At 35.6% G+C, this 15,168-nt stretch overlaps 2 protein-coding genes and 1 long non-coding RNA gene across 8 annotated transcripts; 1 reads left to right on the forward strand and 2 right to left on the reverse strand.

Moving 5' to 3' along the window:
• Positions 1 to 37: 37 nt before the first annotated feature.
• Positions 38 to 6,720, reverse strand: LOC144191733 (endoribonuclease ZC3H12A-like). 2 transcript variants are annotated; one of them, XM_077710923.1, is made up of 6 exons: positions 6,597 to 6,720; positions 5,189 to 5,557; positions 3,421 to 3,560; positions 2,718 to 2,952; positions 2,391 to 2,497; positions 38 to 1,915 (listed from the first exon to the last, which is right to left on the reverse strand). In XM_077710923.1, the coding sequence occupies exons 2-6, from the start codon at positions 5,533 to 5,535 to the stop codon at positions 1,071 to 1,073; spliced, it is 1,674 nt and encodes a 557-aa protein (XP_077567049.1). In that variant the 5' UTR covers positions 5,536 to 5,557; positions 6,597 to 6,720; the 3' UTR covers positions 38 to 1,070. The 2 variants fall into 2 exon arrangements, with proteins under 2 accessions (XP_077567049.1, XP_077567050.1); XM_077710924.1 differs by having other exon boundaries at positions 6,585 to 6,647.
• Positions 6,721 to 8,754: 2,034 nt separating this feature from the next.
• Positions 8,755 to 12,051, forward strand: LOC144193352 (uncharacterized). Of its 5 annotated transcripts, none has more exons than XR_013325731.1 (6): positions 8,755 to 8,989; positions 9,173 to 9,265; positions 10,803 to 11,337; positions 11,495 to 11,587; positions 11,662 to 11,807; positions 11,884 to 12,051. XR_013325731.1 is itself a non-coding variant. In XM_077712187.1 (6 exons), exons 1-4 carry the CDS (start codon positions 8,788 to 8,790, stop codon positions 11,506 to 11,508), a joined length of 432 nt encoding a protein of 143 aa, XP_077568313.1. In that variant the 5' UTR covers positions 8,755 to 8,787; the 3' UTR covers positions 11,509 to 11,587; positions 11,662 to 11,807; positions 11,884 to 12,051. The 5 variants fall into 5 exon arrangements, 1 of the variants encoding a protein (XP_077568313.1); XM_077712187.1 differs by having other exon boundaries at positions 8,755 to 9,049; positions 10,803 to 10,865; XR_013325732.1 differs by having other exon boundaries at positions 8,756 to 8,989; positions 10,803 to 11,116.
• Positions 12,052 to 12,400: 349 nt separating this feature from the next.
• On the reverse strand, positions 12,401 to 14,325 carry LOC144190642 (uncharacterized). The gene is made up of 3 exons (XR_013324984.1): positions 14,267 to 14,325; positions 13,147 to 13,224; positions 12,401 to 13,057 (listed from the first exon to the last, which is right to left on the reverse strand). It is a non-coding gene; the product is annotated as an uncharacterized LOC144190642 (long non-coding RNA).
• Positions 14,326 to 15,168: the final 843 nt, after the last annotated feature.

The raw sequence follows: 15,168 nt of genomic DNA on the forward strand, positions 1-15,168 counted from the left end.
AATTTTTACTTGTAGTTGCCAAGAACGAAGCTTCGGGGACAGATTCAAATATTTGTATTGAATTAAAAAAAACAACAACCACATATGTACCAATATTATACACATAACTTTCCTCACTTTGAGGCAACATGAGAAAACAACACTTGCTGCTTCATTTTAAAAACTCAGTTCTAGCTTGTTAAAAGCATAGTGCATTGCACATTTACATATTGGAAAGAGCCAAGAAAATTTATATTATGTTACATCAAGTTTAGGCTGTCTCATCTCACTTTTTGAACTGCTTTATCCTCCCTAGAGCCGTGGAGGGTGCTGGATCCTATCTCAACTGACTTCGGGGCCAGAGGCGAGGGGGACACCCTGAATTGGTGGTCCGCCAATCGCAGGGCACAAGGAGACAAACAACCATTCACGCTCACATGCATACCTAGGAGCAATTTTAGAGTGTCCAATCAATGTCTAGTATAGGTTGGAACAAAAACCCACACCTACTTTTCTGGAATAGTTTGCCCACCTCTTGTTTAACTGATGTCGCAAATTGGCTGCACTCTTAAGCTCTTAAACTATCGGTATGAGCACAATTCTCAAATGGATTTTACGATTTTAAATCCTTAGAGTCTTTCATCATTATAATATTTTTAAAAAAAAATGTCAAAGTCTGATTCACCATTATCAGATTCACCAAACAATTGATTCCACTCTTCTCTGGACAACTTTTTAAAAGTTTTACCCGTCTTGTGTTTGGCAACGGATCGTAATGGTTTCACATGCCTTGCCTAGCTTTGCCTTTACCGTATTTATTCGAATATAACGTGCAATTGTTTTCTAACCAAAAATCTGAAGAGAAGTTCGGGTGCGCGTTATCCACGACTTCTGGTGAAACTGCCTTCTGCCGGTTTAAAAGTACAATGTGCAGCCATTATGTATAATGGGAGACACAAAACCTGTCTTTAAATACGGTATATAATTGTGTTGTCAGTCCAATTAACCGCAAAGGAAAACAAGTGGATTAATGACTTAGAAGCACTTATCTGTATCATTTATCAGTAGGTTACAGTCACATGCTTCAAGAATCAGACAGCAATGTGGCTACTCCTGTAGTTCTGGATGAGCGAGATCAATTCAGACATGTCTGACACGTGCGGAAAAGCGTCCATGACTCCTTCGACAATGTCCTTTGGGAACAGTGTAGTCAGCTGGCTTCTCATCTCCTTCCGTAGTTCGCCGGACGGATTGCTGAAGTGATTGTTGTGTAGCCGTGGGTCCCTAGGCAGGCTTTGACTTTGCCTGTGTGTGGGCTGTCCAAAATACTGTGTTTCTGAAAAATGTGAAGGATTCTGCTGCCGTTGTAGAGGCACGCTTGGGCAGGAAGCCCATGCAGCGTGGCGAGCACTGTGGGGCACTTGGTGATGGTGAGGACACACACAGCTGGCGCATGTAGGGTGCTCACTGCTATTTGGAGGAAAGTAGTATGTTCCTTCGGACCACCAATGGTTACCGCCACTATATGATCCCGATAGGGAGACTTCGTCGTGACTCAGGCTAAAGCTGCCTACCCCACTGCTGTAGCTGTATGGAGTCCTGCTCATGTTGTAAGACCCTTCCTGAATGGAAAGTTGGGACACGCAACTGTCCAGTGAGCTGAATGCCTCATCTGGTTCTGTTGTTGTCCAGGGTAGAATCCCTAATGGGCTTCTAAGGCCGCTAGCGTCTGGCTGAATGATTAAGTGGTCGCTTTGCAGAGACTCATCTTTGTTGGTAGAAGGTGTACGTGCATACGCATGGATGTCTTGCGTGCTTGGTTTGTAACCTGACGTCTTGGCTCTGTCTCTGAGCTCATCGGCCACCGACAGCTGCGACTGGTTCGCCCTTTCCGGGTGGAAGAACTTGCACTTAATGCCATACGTACACTTTTTTCCTGAAAGAGAGTTGATGTCAGCCCATTGTGTTGCATTCAGATGATCAATGATGATATACCATATTTTTTTCGCATATAAGCCGCACCTTTCACTTGTAAATTCATGGTTTTGAAAGGGAGTGAGTACAAATGTGTTACTTTGAAAGGAAAATCTTAAGAAAAGTCATCGCACGTGGTATTTCTGAGCTACTGAATGAATCAAAAGCCTATTATTAAGGTCAATATAATAAGGAATTAATTCAGTTATGGTTATTTTCTTACTGCAAAACAGAAAATAACCAACAAAGAGTAAATGTTAATTTGAAGACATCTACTGGTGTAAAAGATATAGCAGCGCTCTAAGCCATACCCTTGATTCAGTCATTTTACTTTTTGGTACAAATACGGCTTATTTGCCAGGAAATAAGATACAACTATACATGATTTGGTAGTGTTTTTCTAAAAACTAATAGGGTAAGATGGGACAGCAACCAACCATAAGGACAGTGTTGCAGTTTGTTGTCCAAATTCTTGGGCTTCTTTCGTAGAAAGTCATCAATGGTGGGACCGTTTCTTCCCAAAGGATCATCCGGAGGCATGAACCTGTGCCAGCACACAAAAAAAAAAATCATCAAAAACAGTAGAAGTACCCATATACTGATAATATTTATGGAATGTTTGCATTTGTTTTGTGGCTATTTGCGTGTGTGTTTTGGACAATTTGCATTTGTGCTTTTCCCCCCAACAAATATATATATATTTTTTTTTTTTGATGGACTTCCGTACCTATGATAGAAATGGTGTACTACTATATTTGTCTTACTTGTCATTGGCAAATGTGTACATCAGTAGCCTCTCCTCAATGAATTTCTTCCATTGGGCATTCTCCATTTGAAGGTCACGGTAGTTGTCGTTGGATACGATGATGCCGTCTACGTCATAAGCTAGCCTCACAATGTAGCGGTCGTCATAGCACACCACCCTCTTGCCGTTCACACAACGGGATGGTGTATACACCAAGACTTTCCTCTTTTCTAGCTCATGGAGAATGTGCTGATCTGTCAGGCAGGCACATGGAAAAAAAAAAGATCAACCACAGATTCCAAATTTTATGCAATAGGAGATTTGCCAAATAGTAATAACATTGTTACACTCTCTTTAACTGTCTACAAATAACCGGGTCAGGCTAATCCAAGCTATGAGATAATATTTGGGATGATGGTTTATTCTTTTGAAAACGTTTTGGTACCCATGACTATTTTCATTTATTTTCTGAACAAGCGCTGGAGCCCATCCCAACTGACTTCAGGCCTGGCGTCCACTCTCTGCTCGTATATCAAAACTTGTTTGGTCTTTAACTCGTATCTCAAATTGCTCATATGTCGGGGCACTCGTAGGTCGAGGCGTCACTGTATTGGGAACCACAGCAGTGAAATTGGCTTTGTTCTGACTTCAGTCTGAATTAGTTTTTTTTAATGAAAACTAGCAGGTCATGTTGCAATGATCAGATATGTGAACTTCCTTACCTGTGATTGGGGCCTCGGGCCGTGGTTGCTCCTTCCTCCACAGGGGAATAAACACTGTAATGTCTCGCAGTCCTTTCTCCCAAAACCAGTTCACTGCCATCTGCAGGCCTTGACATGAGAACACCTTCTTGTCCCCATGACTACAAATATAGACACACACACACACACACACACACACACACACACGTTTTATAGTTAACTGTAGCATTGCTTTGTCCTGCTGAGCCGTTTACAAACAAACTCTTCTGCATTTTTTTAAGGAAGTAGGCATCGCAGTGACACTTATGCAAAACATCATTTAGGAAGTACTGTTAATAGCAATAGGAACTCTATATAATGGCACCTCTATAAGAACATCTATTAATAGTCTGATATTAATGGTTCTATACAAATGCCTTAATGGGAACATTTTGTTTCAGAGTACAATAGAAAATCAAGTTACAAAACAATAAAAAAATTCAAAATTAAAAAATCTAAGAAAATCAAACAGCTCCTAAAACAAATATACACTTCCTATATCTTGTATCTTATTTTGAAATTGCATTAAAAAGCCAAACAAACAAAAAAGTACTGTATTTTCACGACTATAAGGCGCACTTAAGTCTTAGATTTTTCTCCAAAATAGACAGGGCGCCTTATAATCCAGTGCGCCTTATATATGGGAAAATGTCATTCATTGAGGGGTGCGCCTTATAATCCAGTGCGCCTTATATATGGGAAAAATGTCATTCATTGAGGGTGCGCCTTATAGTGCAGTGCGCGTTAATGTTAAAATTAAAAATGAAAATTGTGGGTTTTTTGGCTGTTCTACAACACTTGATGAGAGAGAATATTTTATTTTTATTAAAAAAACAACAAAAATTGCTTTGACAGATTACCCTGATTATACTTAGCTGTTGCTAGACAGTTTAATTCTATTGTTACTGTGTTAATAGTTGAATTTAACGAGAATTTAAATGTTTTACTTAATATGTGAATCGTGCACACGGTTGGCCCTGCATAGCGATTTTGGAACACGGATGGTGAATTTGAAAAAAAGTTTACGCACTTTTGTTAAAGTACCTGGCTCTCCCATCAAATACTTTAATTTGTATTTGATCTTCCTTGTTATGCAAGTAAGCATAAAGGTGTAACCGAGAACAATTAGGCCTTCTTTTTTTTCGACTAACAACTTCCTCGTTCCCACTATTACAAAAGTGTTTCTCTGCTGTGAGAATTTTTTTGTACATTTAAAAAACAAAAAAATCAATAGAAGAAGTAATCATCCCGTTTTGAATTCCTGCTCGTTTAAAGAGGAAGTAGGGTTGACTGTATTGTGAACTGAAAAAACAAACACTGATATCAGGAAGTACTAAAAGTAGCAACTTGTTAACATTTTTAAGACTTCATCACTATAAAGTAAATGGTAAGTAAAGTGGACAAATAGTTTTTGCCAAATGTGGTGGTAGACTTTAGTGCCAGTACATCATTCCTGATAAAATTACTTTTATTACTTTCATAGCAAAAACTGCAGGATTTAAGATTTAAATTTTGGAGAATCCGTGTCATTTATGTATAATTTATGACATTGAAGCAGGATTAAAATGAAATTTAAAGGAGAATTCTTGAACCGTGTAATCTGACAGCAAATCAAATGCCTGGAAAGATGGAATTCCCCACAATCTCAAATGTTATTGTTCTATCTGGTCCTGCTGTAAACAAAATACCTATTTGGGCTACACTGAAGCTAATTAGAATTGAATATCATTCAAAAGCCTCATTGACTCACCTCATGGCAACATTGCTCCCATCAATGACAACTGGTCTGAAAGCCAAAGTGGTCTCTTTGTCTGGTAGTGGTCTGGTAGGCCTGGGGCTGCAGCCTCTTGATACCAATTTGGGACTTGTTTGGCCAGTAGGAATGTGGCAGGTCTTGATTAGCTCCTCTAAAATGTCATTGGTCTGAGCATCATGATCGAGGCTCTTGAGGACCCTATCGATGTCCTCGTGAGAGTAACCCAACTTGAGAAACCGCTTCACTTTGCCGTGCTGTTTTCGCTCTTCCATGACACTGTTCAGTTTAGGGGTATTTCCTTGTTTTTTGTGTCGTATTCCTTTCCAAACTACTTGGTTCATCTATTTCTCCATGGTCTTTAACCTGCGTTATGGAACAGTTGAAAGTCATTAGATTTGTTTAGTCAGCAAGAGCTTAAGATTTCATTAATAACAGATATCTTTGTTTTTAATCAAAACTATGCTATATATCTGTATATATATATATATATCTATATATTCTCTCTTGCCTCACAGGCTGCACATGCACTACTGAACGTGAGCGAAACCGCATCCCGTGTCTTGCCCATTATAGTCCATAAAATGTGATTAAATACAGTTTGCAGGCAGGACTAACGTATATCTATGTGCCTTTGTTATGATGCAGAATTATTTTCCAATTAGAAATGTGGAGAATGGCTTTGGTTAAAATAGAACAAAATCAACAGTTATTTTTATAAATTCTTCCACAAAATACAAGAAGATGTTCTGTAATTTGTTTTCAATCTTGCATTCTGAATTGAAAAATAGTATCAGGTTTTCTCTGTAATGTCATTTTTTTTAACTCTATGAACCATTTTCTTGAAAAAATGTACTTATGTGGTTCTTTTATTTGAAAAATTATAACAAATATTGATGTGAAGATCATTAACATTCAGTTTTTGCTTTATTTTACAAATGAGGGCTACGTCATAAGGATGTAAGCCGTGAAGTTAAAAAAAGGATGTGATAGAGAAAATCTGCGTAAAAATTAACATACTTTGAAGGAAATTCCTTATCAAAACAGCAAGTCATAAAATAGAACAAGAAGCAAAATTCCATTTAAGAATAATAATGTTCTGCAAGATGTTGAGAGGTGAGATTTGTTGGGCTGACCTTTTGACCCCTCCAAAAAGGCCCTAAAGACATGCAGAAAAAAATGTATATTTTACTAACTAGTACTCCACCACATTCAACTAAAATTGAACATTGGTCCTTTCTGTTTACTTTTAGTTTCTTCTGAAAGTGCATTACTCATCTGCAGTATGTAAACAACACAACCTAACGTCTTCTATCAAAATAATGACAAAATTAAAACACAATCAGCTTCAAATTAAAATGTTCCCATTTAATATTTAGGAATAAAATCGTACTTAAGTAGTTACCTTCTTGATCAAAAGTAGGATCACAGAGCAGATTCCGAGCGTCTCTACGGCTTGTCGTCTCTCACTACTATGAGCGAAGTAGCCGTCATTGTAAGCAACTCATTACTCATAGAAGGAAGTAGCTGCAGAGAGCAGTAGAAGAAGGAAAAAAAAAAAAACAACAGTAAATTTGCACTCAACTTCCTCGTCGTAGCTCTCAGCCCGAGGGTTTAATTTTCCTTTTCAGCTCTTCCTGGTAGGGTACTGTCAACATTTACGAAAAGGCCAGAGATGTTCACTTAAAGCAAGGCTCATTTTTGCATTCAAAACTAAAAGCATAACAAAGAGTTATGTCTCACTGAGAAATTTACTAGACCTTTCTCTGGGAAATATAGATCTATCTATATATCTATATATATATATCAATATATATATATATATATATATATATATATATATATATATATATATATATATATATATATATAGATATAGATATATATATAGATATATAGATATATAGATATATATATATATATATTATATATTATATATATATATATATATTATATATTATATATATATTATATATTATATATATATTATATATTATATATATATATATATATATATATATATATATATATATATATATATATGTGTGTGTGTGTGTGTGTGTGTGTGTGTGTCTATATATGTATATATGTATGTGTGTGTGTGTCTATATATGTATATATGTATGTATTTGTATGTATATATATGTATAATATATGTGTGTATATATATGTGTATATATATATATGTGTATATGTGTAATAACCATGTTCTTCAAACAGCAATTCATCAATCATGCCAGAAATGATGACATTGTAGTTATTGTTTTTATGCATTTACTGGTTTTGGTATGTGTGCAAAGGTCACTTGTGCAAAGAGCTACTGGGAGGAAAAGACATCAACAAGACATTCCCTGTATGCCTTTTGAATTAGTTAATGACTGGTGGTCACATTAGCTGTTAAACTATTGATGAATTTAAAACGAAAATTGATATTACATGATTGGAAGGAACTGGGCCAAAAATGCTGAACAAGCTATACAGGTGGGGAGTTTTCTTAAATTGAAAAGTGCCCAAACTGGAGTTGTAGGTGTTTTCCAATTATTTGTATTATGTACAAGAATGGTCTACATGTTTGAAACAGCAATTGACCTGTACAAGTAAGATGTGGTTAACTATACTAAAAGATAGGGAAATAGTTTACTCACAATGAAAGTGCACTTTAATGCTCTTATCTAACCAGGATGTCCACCCTCTCAAAAGCATGTTGAAATGGTTGGTAGTAATGGACCCATAAACAGTTTGTTGACTCGTGGATTTTTGAATTATAAATATACTAATATATGAAGCCATGTGAAAATATCGCACTGGCATGAGAGTACTATGTCGTTTTTTAAGCCTTACTATACTATGTCATTTTTAAGCCTACTTTTACTATGTATTTTTTAAGCCTTACTATACTATGTCATCTTTTACCCAAAAAAAGCCTAACAATATATGCCATTATTTATAAAGAAAAAAGCCTAACCATACTAATAGTTGTAACAGACAAAATAATAAATCCCACTGATTATTTTTGGAAGCCTGTGGCCCAGTGAATAAGTCATTTGCCTCCCACCTCTTTGGACCAGGGTTCAAATCCTGCTTTGTAATCTTACCTAACTTTTCCCCATTTGAAGTTAAGTATAAATTACTAAGTATGACCTGGGAGTGAAAAGAGACAAAACTATAAGTACTACAGATTTCTCTGATAGGTTGGTGGCCCAGTGGGTAAGTCATCAGTTTACCAACTCTCTGGTCTCTGGTTCAATTCCTAGTGCCAGCAAAGATTTTCCCACAATTGTTCAGGTAAAAGTATAAGTATTAATGTTTAAATGTCTAACTGAATAAGTCTTCAATGGTGGATGGAGCATTTTGTCCAAAAAATTACTAAGTGGAATATAACCTTTTACATACACACACACACTGACTAATGCACGTTATGATGAAAACTGCATTTTTTAAGCATGAAAGCCCAATCAACACGTATTTACAGCCACGCCCCCGCCACGCCCACTGACTAACGCATGTTATTATGAAAACAATGTATTTTTTGTTAAGTATTAAAATCCAACCAAGGAGCCACGCCCCCAGCCCCCCACATACACACACACTGACTAATGCACGTTATTATGAAAACAATTTCTATTTTGTGTTTGTCTATGTTTAATAGGCGTGGCCGAGGTTGGAGTTCAAATAGTCGATGTCATTCAGCAAAATGGCGATTGAGACTGCACGGGCGTGTACTGCAGAGCTGTTCAGAGCTGACGATTTCCCGAAGAAACTCTGACAAACTTCGCAGAAGACGCTGCTGCACATGTTGTATGTCGTCGTTTGGGGATTTCGAAGCCCCGGTTCTCATCTTAAGAGCGATCTTTGACGGTAGCATGCATGCTCCGTTGGCGTGATGCAGCCATGACTGCAAAATGTTTGCAAACAAATTGGCTGCATTGCGTTACCGATCGCTCTTTGTTTAAAAACTAATCATTCCTTTGTGTGTTTCAGTCCCTCAACGAGCACCACCGACTACTGGGAAACATCAAGAATGTGGCCGAAACGACCAGAAAGGATCAACTGGTCGACGCCATAACAAAGGGGGTATTTTTTGAATAGTTCCGATTTTCTCCGTTTAATATTTAAACGTCAGCTTTCAGTATTTAAGGATTTGCGCAATTGGCTCGTTTTTCGTCATGATGCATTCAAATTTGAATGAAATCATTAAATGACTTTGCGTTTTTTAATTGCAAAAATCTGTGCATAAGTCACCCACACAAATGCATTAGTGGATGCGAAATGAATTAACAGTAATCCCTCGATTATCGCGGTTAATGTGGACCGTGATAAATGGAAAAACTGCAAAGTAGGGTCAACCCAATAGAATTTAATTAAAAAAAATACTATAGTGGCAAGTGGGGTAGCTTCCGCTTGAGTTTCAATGTGGCTTTTCATATTTTTTTCTGAATTTATAAAAGTAATCTGCCATGTAGTGGCACTAGGCACTTAAATAAATGATATAATTTTAGCCCCTTAACTTTCTTAAATACCTCAGGGTTAAACAGTAATCCCTCAATTATCGTGGTTAATGTAGAACATACATGGCTGCTATAAAGGAAAAATTTAAAGTAGGGTCATCCCTATTGAATTTAATTTAAAAAAAATACTATAGTGGCAAGTTGGGTAGCTTTTCACATTTTTGTGAATTTAAAAAAGTAATCTGCCATGTAGTGGCACTGTGCACTTAAATAAATTATATACTTTTAGCCCCTTAACTTTCTTAAAGACCTCAAGGCTAAACAGTAATCCCTCAATTATCGTGGTTAATGTAGAACAGACATGGCTGCTATAAAGGAAAAATTTAAAGTAGGGTCATCCCTATTGAGTTTAATTAAAAAAATACTATAGTGGCAAGTGGAGTAGCTTTTCACATTTTTCTGAATTAAAAAAAGTAATCTGCCATGTAGTGGCACTGTGCACTTAAATAAATTGTATAATTTTAGCCCCTTAACTTTCTTAAAGACCTCAAGGATAAACAGTAATTCAATTGTCATGGTTAATGTAGACCAGACACGTTGCGATAAAGGAAAAATTTTAAGTAGGTTTATCCCTATTGAATTTAATTTTTAAAATAAATACTATAGTGGCAAGAAGAGAAGTAGCTTTCGCTTGGCAGTTTCAATGTGGCTTTTCACATTTTTCTGAATTTAAATAATCTGCCATGTAGTGGAACCGCTAATATTTGATGGATTAAAACAATCATGTACTTTTACCCCATTAACTTTCAGTTTTAAATGTGGTTTTGACAAAATATAAGTGAGGCATTTATTCAACCATAGTGCAAGGGTCATTTTTGACTTATTTAAACGTATGGTAAAATAACTTTTCTTTTTAGGATATTTATTTTTTAAGAACGAATAGATTTGAAATGATTGACTGATAAACTCAAGGCAAAAGTAGTAGGCCCCAAATGTTTTTATTTTTTTTCAAGATAAAAGATTTCCCCAATTCTGGTAAAACCTTCCTTGTGAATGTATTTTTAGAAAATGCATAGATTGATTCTGGTGTAACATCCAGCACTGATCTATGCATTTTTCAAGATAAAAGTTGAGACCTTGCAAATGTTTTTTTTTGTTTCCAGAATTCCACCCAAGTCAAGATGGACTACACCACTCCCCCATTTCAGACATTCTTCCTGATTCTAGTGAAATCTCACGCAAATGGTTAAGTTAAAAAAACATTTGCAAGGTCTTGCCTTTTATTTTGAAAAAAATGTGTAGATTAATTCTGGTGTAACATCCAGCACTGATCTATGCATTTTTTTCAAGATAAAAGGTAAGACCTTGCAAATGTTTTTTTTACTCAACCATTTGCAAGTGAGGTTTTACCTGAATTGGGAGAATTCCACCCAGGAGGCTACAGCACTCTTCAAAATAAAAGATCTCCCTGATTCTGGTAAAACCTTGTGAATGGTTAAGTAAAAAAATTGCAAGTTCTTGCCTTTTATTTTGAATAAATGCACATATTGGTCCTGGTGTAATAGCCAGCACTGATCTATGCATTTTTCAAAATAAAAGGTAAGACCTTGCGAATATATTTTTTACTCAACAATTTGCAAGTGAGGTTTTACCTGAATTGGGAAGATCTTTTACTTTGAAAAATGTCACCCAAGTCAGGTAAAACCTCACATGCAAATATATTTGCAAGGTCTTGACTTTTATTTTGAAAAAAATGCATAGATTGGTGTTGGTGTAGAAGCCAGCACTGATCTATGCATTTTTCAAAATAAAAGTTGTCCTAAACTTGATGTATTGACCCCTTCTTGTTTTACAGAATTCCACCATTGAACAGATAGGCTCACACGCCTTAATTTTTTTTCTCTGCTGGATGGTCAACGTGAACCAGTGACATTTTTCAAAATAAAAGGTAAGCCCTTCTCATTGGTTTTTTAACTAACTGTACTAACCCGCCTTTTTCAATTTTCGAATCTTCTCCACCAGGGGGTGGAGAAGATTCGATTTTTTACGATGCTGGACCAACAACGGGAACCAATCTACAAACTTTTTCAAAATAAAAGCTGGAGCTTTTATTTTCTGGATTTCCTGCTGGTGACAGGAGGAACTACTTCATCTTTTCAAAATAAAAGGTGAGCCCTTCTCATTGTTTTTTGAACTAACTGTGTACTAACCCCCCTTTTTCAATTTTCGAATCTTCTCCACCAGGGGGTGGAGAAGATTCGATTTTTTACGATGCTGGACCATCGACGGGAACCAATCTACAAACTTTTTCAAAATAAAAGCTGGAGCTTTTATTTCCTGTTTTTCCTGCTGGTGACTGGAGGAATTGCTTCATTTTACTCAAGTTTTTCAAAATAAAAGCTTTTAAATGTATGCATGTGTTTTGTCTTTAAAAAAATGCAAGTCATAATCAAAGTTCAAATATTTTATTTACAAGTAAACATTTTAAATTTGGAAAAAACACTTAGAAAAATTAAATTAAAAAAACTTTTAGAAAAAAATGAACATAAACACTTAGAAAAAAAAAGGAAAAGGAAAATAAACACTTAGAAAAAAAATGAACAAAAAAAAGGAAAATAAACTTAGAAAAAAAAAAAATGAACAAAAACACTTAGAATATTTTTTTTTAAAAAGCTGGGGGAAAAACACTTAGAAAAAAAATGAACAAAAAAAAAGGACAATAAACACTTAGAATTTTTTTTTTTAAAAAGCTGGGGGAATGAACAGAATAAAAAAAATTAGAACAAAAAAGCTGGGAGAATATCCAAAAATCAGAGGAATATATATTCAGCATATATTTTCTTTAAAAGCTGGGGGCATAAATAATTTTAAAAAAAGGTTGGAGAAATAAACATTTAGAATATTTTTTTAAAAGTTGGGAGAAATATATATATATTTTTTTAAAACCAAGGGGAATTTAACTTTTTTTTTTAATAGTGCAAGAAATAAACCATATTTTAAAAGAAAGTTGGAGCAGTTAACACTTAGAATATTTTTTTAAAAAGCTGGAGAATATATTTAGGATTTTTTTTTTTTTAAAAACCAAGGGGAGTAACCTCTTGGAAGAAAGAATAAACACGAGTCTTGTACTTGGTAAATTGACTTAAGAAAAATCTACTTTAACAAATGAAGTTTCTAATCTTTAATAAGATCCTTGTGGACTTTACCTATAGAAGAGGTCACAACACCAACTGATGTTCAGTGAAACCTCACCATAAAGATCAGATATCACATCATGGAGTTCCACAAGATTATAATATTTAAAGCTTTTATTTAGTTTGGATGAAGACTTGGATACTTTGCAATAAACAAATACGTTAACCTTTGAGCAGCCTGCCAGTCATCTCTGAAGTGCAGATAAGTCACAAGTGACATGGACCTGATGACAAAGAAGAAGAAGACAAAACTTAATATAGAGAATTAAAATTCACCAAAAAGGCTTAATGTTTTCTTTTGAATTAATTTTACCTTGATCTGGCCCAATCTCCTCTCCTTTAACCTCGAGGGCGTGTGTTCTGGACACTCTGGAAGAGCTGCATTCGGATGCTAAAAAGAGAGAACTTGATTTAAGCAAACTAGTTGGGAGTTGCAAAACTATTATTGCAAGATGGAGAAATCTTACAACAAACTTAATAATATACAATCAAGATATTGAATGAAAATAAGTTAGTGAGTGCTATGTGCTATTCCTTTCCCTTTTTCAGACACGGCGATTAAATATACACAGTAGTGTTAACGACTAAGAGAAAGATGACGTAACTATTTTTGTATCAATAATTTGTGTGAAATCAGAACAATTACAAATTGGAAATGGGTGTTTAGAACTTGTGGTGAAATCTATCTTTACATCCAACATTAGTTGTACCACTGGATGTAATTTAGGAGAGAGCATCTACCCATCAAACTAACTATACCCATGTTGATAAATCTGACAAAAAAAACGTAGTAATATACGATCAAGCTAATAAATGAAAATAAGTTAGTGCGCAGTGTTGTGCTTTTCTTTTCCCTTTATCAGACAAGGTGATTAAATATACACAGTAGCAATAACAGTTCGAAGAAAGTAGACAACTATTTTTGCATCAATAATGTTTAGAGTGAAATCAGAACAATTAAAAACAGGCGTTTAGTACAGATAAGGCGATTAAATATACACAAAAATAACAGTTAGAAGAAAGTTGACTAACTATTTTTGCATCAATAATGTAGTGTGAAATCTGTTTACATACAACACAAGTCTTGCCACTGGATGTCATCTACCCATCAAACTAACTATACTTACGTTGACATCGCGACTTTGTTTGATTAGATTAAAAGTATTTCTGCACGACGGAATAATGGACAGAAAACGGACAATACGGTTAAAGCCAAATGAAAAGTGTCGTCGTGTCACTAATGCTGAAATAGCTGTTCAGATGCGGCACACATCTGGAGAGGAAAAGGATCTCAAACTTCAATTGTCGACGGTTTGTTGAAGCTGGCATTAAAGTAACAGATTAACCGGTGTTTTGGGCACAATCGATTCCTAATAAATCTCACGATGGCGTGATAAAACGCAATTATGACCGTAAAACGCAAGAAAACTTACCTCGTTCGGATGCAAGTGTCTCGACAGCCGGAAGAGAAATGGCTTCCTGAAAGAATGAGTTACCGCGCATGTGCCAAATTTAAACAGCTGGTTGGCCTACGCACAATAGCTGTTCTTTTTTGTTGCAGCCAACAACTACTGCCCTCCTGTGGCGTGGCGTAATTTTGCAATTACCACGCTCATACAGTAAAGTGAGGATCTTGCTGCTCATCTATGGAATTCCCCTATACATCAATAAAAATACCAATCAAAAATACATCTAAAACTCCCTGATAACCAAAGCTTTATCAGGATGATAAAATCCATTTTTTCTATGCAGGAAAGAAAAACAAGTTATCTGGTGGTGGTTTAGATATAATTTATTAAAAAAGAAACCCAACAATAACTGTGTTCTTTTTTTTATTTTTTTTTACATAATGATCAAGGATTTTTATTATCGTAGACTCTTTCATCAGTTTCAGGTTCATTACAGAAAATGTTTATAGTACAGCGTTGTTCAATGTCTCCTCATTGCTTTAATAATAATAATAATAACTTCCTTAGGAGTGCTGGTCACATATCTGTACAATATGATTCTATTTCTTTTCTCTTTAATCTGTACAATTTTGTGAAGTCATTTAAAAAGGCCGTCAGCAATTAAAGAAGCTGCTTCTTCTCTTGCTATTTTTTTTCCTCTTAAATAGTTGCTCAAATAAAATATATTTCTCTTCCCACCCCAAGCTTTTCCCTAGGAAAAGGGATCAGGAACAGTAGGGTATCGGGCAAATATTCTCTACCGAAACCTCTCAAAATGAATGAAGCCCAACACCCTACCGCCCTTTTTTTTAAATTCTTCTTCTCTTTCCCACCCGGGCAATTTGGCACCGCGCACATAAACAAGACTCACGAGATAAACGACAAGC

The sequence above is a fragment of the Stigmatopora nigra genome, chromosome 2 (assembly GCF_051989575.1).
Source record: "Stigmatopora nigra isolate UIUO_SnigA chromosome 2, RoL_Snig_1.1, whole genome shotgun sequence".
Taxonomy (NCBI): domain Eukaryota; kingdom Metazoa; phylum Chordata; class Actinopteri; order Syngnathiformes; family Syngnathidae; genus Stigmatopora; species Stigmatopora nigra.